The sequence below is a fragment of the Perna viridis genome, chromosome 9, assembly GCF_037379345.1.
Source record: "Perna viridis isolate PV_CMFRI_1.1 ecotype Kerala chromosome 9, ASM3737934v1, whole genome shotgun sequence".
NCBI lineage: Eukaryota > Metazoa > Mollusca > Bivalvia > Mytilida > Mytilidae > Perna > Perna viridis.
In genome coordinates this window covers 7,323,395-7,333,828 of record NC_142453.1, presented here as the reverse complement: position 1 = coordinate 7,333,828, position 10,434 = coordinate 7,323,395, and the positions used below count along the sequence as shown (strand labels likewise).

The window sequence follows — 10,434 nt, the reverse complement described above, 5'->3', positions numbered from 1 at the left end:
ATCTGGTCAAGAATTTTAAATTTTACCGTTGATTGGTACTAAAAACACCTCTGTAGTGGGAAATTCCAAATCAATTTTCGTTGATGTAAGCGACGTAATAAACAATGGCCAAGGAAGCCGTGCAACTTCGCAAATCCATCCGGACTTATGGCATTTTTACCCTGATTTTCTGTATATTTGGAATAATTTTATCTGTGTATGCACTTTATGTGGAAATACATGCCGAGGGAGACTCCAAGTTTAGAGCATGGTGCGACATTAACTCGAAAATGAGCTGCTCGAAGGTATTCACTTCTAGGTTAGTACACGTCAGCGGAACGTAATTTACAAATATTTCTAAAAATAATTAATCAAATGCTGTTCAAGATATTAAAACGCAGGGAAAAAATATTTTGTTTTCGTATTTTTGTAAAGAATAGTGTAAAAGGTCAATTAGGACCATTTTAAAATTATTTTTTCGCTTTTCAGGGGAGAGAACCCATCACGTTACAATAATTTCTTAATTAATTATTGGTCTACTACGGGCAAATAGAAACATAATATACAAAAATATGAAGAAAAGTTGCTCAATTGATACTATAATATATAGTCTTCGATTAATACACTTGTTACATAATTATAACACATTCTCCCGTCAAAATGCGGTAACAGATCTACACACGCAATTTATAAGTTACGTGCAATACTTGACATCCCGAACTTGAATATATTTTAAATCTGATAGTATTTTTGTGTCTCATGTGTTTTTTATATTTGTAATTTTGCATGCACTTGGCTTGTCCAAACGGGTCTTGAAATGTCTTACAGTTCAATTATATAAACCATCTTTTGCAAAATTTAAATACCCGACTTCCTCTTGTAAATAGAAATGAATAGTTTGTTTTTATTTTAGATTACTAGTACGATAAGCACATGTTTAATAAAAAAATATTTAAATGAAACAAAAATGGGGGGAACAAAAAGAAAACAAATTATCTAACGACCTATTTACCTTGTTTAAGCAAAAACGACTCTCAAGAATTATGAATACGTGTTTTCATTGTGTTCACTGAAAATAGCGTTTTTAAAAGAATTAATTAACACTACTTTCATGTTAACATACTATAATAAAGTATATAATGGGCAAAATTTTAAGTCAACAAATGACCTTCTTCAGTGCCTTAAATAAACTGAGTGTGTATGAAAGTAAATGGTCTGTGAACACAACTCACTACCTAATCAGGCGAATATATATATATTTACAGTCGAACTTCACTCGCTCGAACTCGGATGGCTCGAACACCCGCGATTTCTCGAACACAATTCAAAGTACCAAAATTTTCTCATATAATCAATATAAATTACCTTCGATTTCTCGAACACTCGAACTGACTAGTCGGTCTGTTCGGTAATAAATCTTAGAGAATAACCCTCAGTAACTCGAACTCGTCAGCAATTTTGTCATCTTGGGTAATAAAGGTGTGAAAAACTGAAACCCTATCATTAATCAGTGTCATTTTAGTTAATTACAGGTAAAATTTAAGTCATCACTAATTAGGTAGTTTTGATCTTTAACATAACACTGATTGAAGTTCGAGAATGTTCCGAAGTCGGTATGATAAAAGCATGAAAGAAAATCGGATGAAAACAAATTATTGACCAAGAAACTCGAACTCTGAACGTTTTTAAAAGCGAACACAGCATTTTTAATGTTCACAAATCAACATAATCTTCCAAAAGCGAACGAAAAAAATCCACGAACTAACACAACTTCGTAGGAAGTAGGCAATTTCTGACGATAAAGTCGAACTCGGACCGGCACCGAAAATAATCGCACTTCAATTTCTCGAACTCCCGATAACTCGAACACATTTCAATGGTCCCTTGGAGTTCGAGCTACCGAGGTTTGACTGTATATATATATATATATATATAAGGGTCTGAAAAATTCCCAACGATGTTCGAACTGTCAAATTTGCGATGCAAATATTTTGTCGTTCCCTACGCGTGACTCGAACTCTTACCGCTGTGACATCTATGGCAACACCGCCTGCACAAAGTCCAGCGCCCTAGACCACTCGACCAGCTAGGCTATATTAAAAATATAGCTTTCGCTGGCTGGGTCATTCCTCCTCGTATGTTTGTATCAATTTGATCCGATGGAGCAGTATATATATGTACGAGTTCGATTCCCGCGGAGGGAACGAGAAATTTGACAGTTCTAACATCGTTGGGAATTTTTCAGACCCTTCTATAAGTTTACGTTATCTTTCCTGTATCAATTTGATCCGATGGAGCAGTGTAGAGAATAGAGTCGTCACATAACCGGGCTCCCTATGGTTTAAGAGTTTGGTAAGTTATATAGAAAAAAATTGGAAATCACCCATAGACCTCTCCCCTTTTTCGGAATTTCCGGGGCCACCATTGATAATTTTATGGACAGCTGTATAAATTGATATGTAATCAATACGAACAAAACCTTGGAATAATTGCGCCACGAAAGTATGCTTAAAAGAAGATACGAATACAAATCTATTACACAATTCAAATCAATTATCGTTAAATTTAATAATACGATATAAAGGAAACTTTATTCTATGAATATTTATATTGATCCTTCACATATTTGTATGTCTCATGTGCTTATACTACTTCCTGTAGTATATTATATAATTATCATCTGAGCCCCCTTTACATTTTATATTATGTATTTTGTTAGTACGTCTGTTTGTCATGGCATAAATTTACAATGTATTTGTTTTACTTCGCGTGTTTTCATGGATGTATTCATTCATTCACGTTTTCAGGTTTGGGAAAGGATTTGGCCTGTTAGAGTTCATCGTTGGTAAGGACAGTATTTTAAACCAGCCTAATAGTATATTTGGAATACTGTACTACATCTTACAGATATTATGTGGTAGGCTGATTTTATTTTCTCTTCGATTTGATGGTCACACATTTGTTAATGTGATGGTCACACTTTAGTGACTGCGATTTTCTTAAGTGTTTCGTTTGAATAATTTTTTCATTCTTAGTATAAACTTTCAAAGCTGTTTTATTTAAGTAAAATAAAAAAAAATCTATTCTTCAGTTTTCTTAACCGTTCATATTGGGTCGCACTTGATTAGCTTTACTTGGTTATTTCAACGTAGCTATTCGAATATATCTGAAAGTTAGTCATAGGTAAACAATGTTTTTTTTTTTCATATTCCAGTGATGACATTATCGCAAAAAGCAGCAGATTTTGCCTTTGGCACCAGTATAGTAGCAAATTTAGGATCAATGTATCTTGGCTATATACTTGTCTTCATACTCAATGATATCTGCGTCGTCTGCGTCTCAACGTATGTGGTGAATGCTGTCATATTGATGTGCTCCTACACTCGGAGGAATAAAATTTTGGAACTTAAGCAGGATAAGAAAAGAAGATAATGACGTGTTGTTGTAGAATCCAAAACAAATGCCTTACCATGACACGTACCTCCTTGTGTGAAAATGAAACTAACTGTCGTTTTTCAATTTATGTTTAGGATCAATGGATGTTGGAAAACTTTCAAAACAATTTAATGAGGCAACTCGAAATAATTTACTAGTATTTGTAATATGCGTTATGTACATTCTAGAAGAAGTAGGCTTCTCTGATAACTTCAACACCCCTCCACACTTTAAATGATTTTGACGTTATGGAAATAACATCTTCTATCTGATAGGTGATAAAATTCCCTAAGAATGGAAGATGAAAATAATTTCGTAGGGGTTGCATTTTTTAAGACTCACACTTTCTACATGTATTTTTCAAGCACATCAAAAGGATATCCAGAGATTTTTTAAACGGGGGTTTTAGGCTGTCATTTTCTTATTTTACCCTATCTTTTGCGCAAAATTAAGACAAAATCTATTGAAAGGGGTTCTTACCCTCGGAACTCTCTGGGTTCGCCACTCCACTTCTATATTTTACATTTTGTTTGAAAGAATAGGGAACTATGATATTATGTGTTGCTTCCGTCACTGCTATTTGTTGCTTTGCCACACGTTTTCAGAATGTGAGATTGAAATAGATATTATTAGTGTGATTTGAACCGTACAGTCTCACTTTGTAATAATATACGACTGTCTCACCTAAAACAAAATGGAATTGTACAAATTTATGTTAACTAACCTTCGCTTCTTGTTCCAACGGGCGGTTATAATTTTTTGCTTCCCTTACTCGATATCCATTTTTCGCCCCCATTTACAACATATATCCATACTTATTTTTTTCTTAAAAATCATTTTTGTATTCTTTTTATACCAGTAGAAAAAAATATGTGATATTTTTATATTTATCTTCATACAAGACAATCGTAAAGCCAAAACGCGTGCGTGTGGTTTAGAATGGACCTTTTGACAATTTGTCCTGTCTCAGACATATCTTTTTACCATGAAAAACGTGCCAAAAGCTGTTATATGAACAAACAACTCCACGATAGGAACACCAATGGTCTCTTTCTGTGAAGAAAAAGGCCAAATGCATGATTTCCGGAATATCTACGCAACGCGCCCATTCGGAACTAGAAAAACTGAGGAGTTCCAATTGGCAACGCGCCTTGATTCAGACATTGTGAAGCAGTCTGGTTCATTACACTACATTCACAAGCGATTCTACATCATTTTTTGAAAACTCTTTCCATAACTTAGCATACAATTAACTTAAATAAGTCAAATGAAGTCAAATTACGCTAATAAAGAAGTTATCGTTGACAAATTGTCTCATAATAACATTTTGTAAGTAAGCTGCTAAAAGTTTCTCCAAAGTTTTTATTTGTGTCTCCGACAGTAAAAAACAGGCGTAGTGTCACTGTTCGTCCGTCTGATACCTTCTTTAATTGTGTAACTCAAAAATAAACCACAGAACCATTTTTTTTTTCAAACGATGTTTATATAAACATTAATCATCGGTTTCTATGATGGAGAAATTTGACATTGATTGTTCATTCCTACATTTTTAGCATGATGAACCTAGGCATTTCACTTTATGTTGTTGGCGGTACTTAATTACTTGTGTAACTTTTATTAACTTGCTTAAGCTTCATAATCATAGTTTAAGATATTTATGTGCTGACAAATATGTGACGTTAACGCAGGTCCAGACATTTTATCAGTCTTGTTTCATTACCAACCACCCATTCACTTTCATCGAAAAATAAATACGATTCGGGATAGTTTTTTAATATATTATCTTAACATTTTCGAATTAGTTTTCTCATTAACTGATATATGAATATTATTTGTTTTACTCATAAATTATACCATTTTTTAAGTGTGAGAAATGGCTGCGTGCGTGTGGTTACACTACTGTAAGGTTGTACATGTATGTTTTAAAGAGAGTTATGTTTATTTATTACTGTACAATATTAAATGCATATATATAATAAATTCTATTTGTTGAGCACTAGCTGTACTTAGTCGTATATAAATAACTAACGCGATGATTGATTGATTGATTGATTGACTTTTAGTATTTATCAAACCATGCAGTCTAAAAAGTAAACGTATATGTATATATACATCAGGCGTCCAACTACTCCAAATAATTATGCCGCCATGGTCGCCTCCCTGCGAGACATAAACGCCAGATTTAAAAAACAAGTCATTTAAAAAAAATGCGAAATCATTATTTGGTATAGCTTTCAAAAAGTTCCTTTGTTATCTTGGTTTCCATTTGCCGTTAGTTGTTTCAGTCGTTTTACAGTCCACCTTGGTGATTGAGCTATATCCCCTCTGAAAACCCATGCCTGTCGTCGTCGTCCGTCGAACTCGCTGTAGCCTCTGGTAAATTTAAATCTTATCCGTATTGTTTTTTGGTTCTAAGATTAGAAACATGTCCTCCATTTTTATTATAGAAACATACAGGAATAACTTTGTATCCAAATATAGCAATAAACCTGACATTATTATCTTTATATATTCAGGTTGACAAGATCTTCGAAGATCAGATTGAGTACTCCTTATAGTAGTTTTAAAATTCCCTTGAAATCCACACATTTTGCTGGATCCTTCAATCGATTAATGTATATTACCGATGACAAGGCCTAGAAAGTAGACAGTTTGACTAAACCCCTACTATCCTCTGCGGTCTATGGCAAGTAGGGGTTAGAAGTTGTTGCCCTTTAATTGACATTGTCAAATATTTTAGACCAAATATATACGTATAGCATTCTTTTCTGTCATCTGGCAAAATCATTCAGAGTATGTAATAGGGTCCGAAATGATGCAAAAAAATATTCAAAAAGATTTTGGGCAAAAAAATAAACCTACAAGTGATAAAATTACAAAGATTAATTCTAAAAACCCTCTTTCAAAGGGGGATAATTGAAAATGTCTTACAGTTAGGTAATGGGATTTTTTTAATATTACATGAAAAAAAGTTCAGTGACCCTGTTTTCTTTCTTTAAATTTAAATATGAAATAATGTCAAATAAGTGTTCAATATCTCTTACGATTTCCTTATTATAGCTAGGGGTCAGGCTCCAAAATTAATATATTAGCCCCACCGTCCGTGCGAGACCCTACAGGATAGACAAGGAAGTAAATAAACCTCAGTCAGTCAAAATTGAGGATTTTTTTATTTTTTGTCCCATGTCGAAAAGCTTGGTCTATTAGATTTCTCATGATATTCCCTGTTCAGATAGATTTCAGACATCGCCTACGGTTTTTCAGTTATATGGATCGACGAAAAAAAAAGACTTTGATAGACTTAACCCCTTTTAGTCTATCAAAGTCTTTTGTTTCCGTCTTTAATAGACTAAAAGCGGAACTTCTTTCATCTATTAAAATTTTATTTTATTTTTTTATGTGTCCAAATCAGTTGTTGTGTCCACCCCAGTGCTTATATTGGTCAAAAACTAATATTCTGGCCACACTTGCCCCAAATAAACTTACTAGATCGTATCATGCTGCGCTCCGCGAAGCCCTTTATCATATATTTCATGTTCATTTGCCTCTTCAAGAGTCTCTAGTTTCATTTGCTGCATCTTTTTTTCTTATGATATACAAGAGCATTTGAATCCCGTGGTGGTATCTTCGCTTTTAAACAAGCACGACTAGGCATTCTAATGTCTGTAGTAGTAGGACATGACCACCCTTAATATATTTGAATGGTATCGGCAACAAAATTACCGAAACAGCAAAATAGAAGCACAATTCAGAGACGTCAAAATCCAAGTACAATCAACTCATCTTTGCTAGCCACGCTAGGAATGGCCAAAACATGAAAACGACACATACACACATGTTCGAAAGCCATGCTGGGGATGGCCAAAACGTGAAAACGACCTACATACACACAAGTTCGATAGCCATGCTGGGGATGGCCAAAACGTGAAAACGACACATACACACATGTTCGAAAGCCACGCTGGGGATGGCCAAAACGTGAAAACGACCTACATACACACATGTTCGAAAGCCGCACTAAGAAAAACGACCTACAGGCTAAAAACCACTAATTCCGCTTCCCATAGGCTTCTATGCTAATTTCACAATATTCAATGGCTTCTCTGGACTTTACCTTAACTTTAACCTGCAGATGACTATATATCAGCATGATTCTACATATGTCAGCTCACAATCCTCAGAATGGCATGTGGGGTTAGCAGACTTGCAATGCAGTACTGGTCACCGGAAGTGAAGGGTCTATAAATAGCATGGGAAATCCCAGTGTTTTCACAAGATAGGGGTATATTTAAAAATCATTATGGAGATTAGGCTTCACATCACAAGAAGCAAAATGCACCTATAAAATGTACAGAAATGTTTTTCCTTTCAGAAACTGTTTCAATTTTTTAAATAAGATGAGAACTTTTTTCACAGCACTATGAGGAACAGGGGTAATTTCTGCGTAGGACTATTTTTGCGTATGTTCCAAATGCTCATTGGTTGAATTGGTGGTCTGTAACCTACATACACAATGTAGACAACGAAATAAAATACAGTCACATAAATGTATAAAAACTGAAGATAAGAAAACAGGACAGTATACAAAAAACTAAAACTCTTGCCACCCACAAAAAAAATAAAAAAATAAAAACAAACAAACAATGAAATGATAATGCTTTCGTAGGACAATTTCTTACTAGAGTTATGGCCCTTGAAATGTGAAAAAATGTATTTCTCTTTTTTTTGCAGTTTTTTTTTAAACCTATGATTTTTCTACTCTTATACTTCTATTCGATACTCAGTGAAAATCCCGACTCAAAAATATCATACATCGTTGATACTCCAAAAAATGACGGTACATCTAGACATACAAATATATCGTTCTTGGTAGAGATTCTTTATACTTTGTAAAAAAAAAATCCGAATCATCTTCCAAACATACCGGAGAAAATGCTGGAATTTTTTTATCGACAACATATCTGTCCAGTGTGGTGGGCGCGTTTTTCAACAAACGGTCGACATTCCAATGGGAATAAATTATGCTCCTCTACTTCCTGACCTATTCCTTCACTTTTATGAGGCTGACTTTATAGCTGATCTGATCCAAAAGAAGAAACATCGTTTGGCTAGATCCTTTACTCTCAGTTTCCGCTATATAGATGACGTATTCGGGGATTTGATATATCGCATTTATCCCAAAGAACTTGAGATAAAGAATACTACAGACTCTTTGTAGTGTAGCGGAAATGGCCGTGTTATTATGAACTTTCAGATATACTTCACGACCCTCAAACATTTATCTCACTACGATCGAAGTGCTCACTATATCTTATAACAACCCCTTTGTATTTATAATTAAGATATGCATTGTACATATATATCTTATATGAAAACCCCCAAAACTCTCGTTTGTTACTGATCATATTAATAATAACAAAAGGCTACTCTGGAACTAATTTCTTCTTCCTCTAATTGATGTCAGGAATAAAAAAATACCAGCAATTGCAACGTTTTCCCTACCAGCGACGATTCTTTAAATATTAGCAAGAACTGCAAAAATGGCTATTCTTGACCTTTCAAGGATCATGTGTAAAGATCTCCATATAGGAGGATTTTTTTGTTAATTACTAAGACTCAGATGAATATTTTATAAGGCCTTATTACTAGGATCACAGTCTCTTTCTATCTCTAATCATTCTTGCAGAAATCAAAAAAATGTAATCCAGTAACAAAGACTAGACATATGTCGATTTTAAAAGCTCTACAGAGCTGATGTTTCATGTTTGATATATATCGACTTTAAGTAGAGTTTACTTGACTTGATTGATTTGAGACATGGAAAACTGACAAACACAACAATTAAAGAACATAAAATAACCAAAACAATACATACATAGTCACAAAAGTTAATAAGCAACTCCACATGATGACGACCATAAAACTTCTGTAGTGATGACTTCAATCTTGTAGCAACAAAATCCTGTTACAGAAACCTTATTGTAATTAGTCTAGCGCAATATAAAAAGTCTGCGTAGTTACGACAAGCTCTGGCATAACGTATGAGTTGTGCTGAAGGGATATTGCCACAGATGAAAGGAAAGTTGACAATACGGAATTAAGTCGTCGCGTTTGTCGAATATATTGGTCAATAGCTTTCCTTTACCGCCGATCTCAAAGTGTAGGTCAATGTATGAGGCTGACTTCACAGTTTCTGTAGTATCCTTTATCTCAAGTTCTTTTGCGATGTATAAAATCCCCGAAACTTGGATTGTGTATCGATAATTCGTCATCTATATACAGCGGAAACTGAGATTAAAGGATCGAGCTAAACGATTTTCCTTCTTTTGGATCAAATCAGTTATGCAGTCAGCACCATTAGAGTGAAGGAATAGGTCAGCAAGTAGAGGAGCACACTTTGTTCCCAATGGAATGCCGATAAAGTGCAACTATGCAAATCGCAACAAAGCATTAGAAGAACTCATAAAAATTGCATCAAGTCATTAGAAGAACTTCCAAAGTGTCAATGTTGATCCTACAAAGTAGTGCATATACTGGTCAATTTACGCCATGTTTTTGGTTGGGTACATAGTTTCAGTGGTGAATCCGGAGGGGGTGCAGGGGGTTGGCGCCCCATTTTTATTTGAAAATTTGTCATTTTCAGGTGTAAAATTGACAAAAATTGGAAATAATGCCCTAGCGCCCCTTTTATCTGAGGAACACAGGCTAGAACCCACCCTTTAAAAGTGTCTGAATCTACCCCCAAGTTGAGATATTGAGCTACATGGGTGGCATCTTATGTAAATATATCTTGCTTTTCATTATTTGTGATTTCACAGGATCTTATATATTCAAACGATTGAGACACAAAAATACAGTTCAGGCACAAACACGATACTGAAAAAGGGTCCGTCCGAGATTTTTCTTTGAGGACAAATTGGCAATTCAAATTGTTTGTTTGTTTGTTTGTTGTGGTTTAACGACCGAGCAGCAATGTTTCAGCTATATTCAGGCGATGAACATGAAATGGATGATGAAATG

The 10,434-nt window shown here is 34.6% G+C and overlaps 1 protein-coding gene across 1 annotated transcript; it reads left to right on the top strand.

Moving 5' to 3' along the window:
* The first annotated feature begins 79 nt into the window (after window positions 1-79).
* LOC148606513 (vitamin K epoxide reductase complex subunit 1-like protein 1) lies at window positions 80-5,415 on the top strand. Its single transcript, XM_088546661.1, has 3 exons — window positions 80-298; window positions 2,787-2,896; window positions 3,194-5,415. The coding sequence occupies exons 1-3, from the start codon at window positions 105-107 to the stop codon at window positions 3,409-3,411; spliced, it is 522 nt and encodes a 173-aa protein (XP_088402787.1). The 5' UTR covers window positions 80-104; the 3' UTR covers window positions 3,412-5,415.
* The last annotated feature ends 5,019 nt before the right edge of the window (window positions 5,416-10,434 follow it).

Bases quoted from the DNA above. Each gene is read 5' to 3' on its own strand.
- LOC148606513 (XM_088546661.1), top strand. From the start codon at position 105: ATGGCCAAGGAAGCCGTGCAACTTCGCAAATCCATCCGGACTTATGGC. The intron at 299-2,786 runs GTTAGTACACGT...TCACGTTTTCAG, and splicing joins TCGAAGGTATTCACTTCTAG to GTTTGGGAAAGGATTTGGCC. The intron at 2,897-3,193 runs GTAGGCTGATTT...TTCATATTCCAG, and splicing joins CATCTTACAGATATTATGTG to TGATGACATTATCGCAAAAA.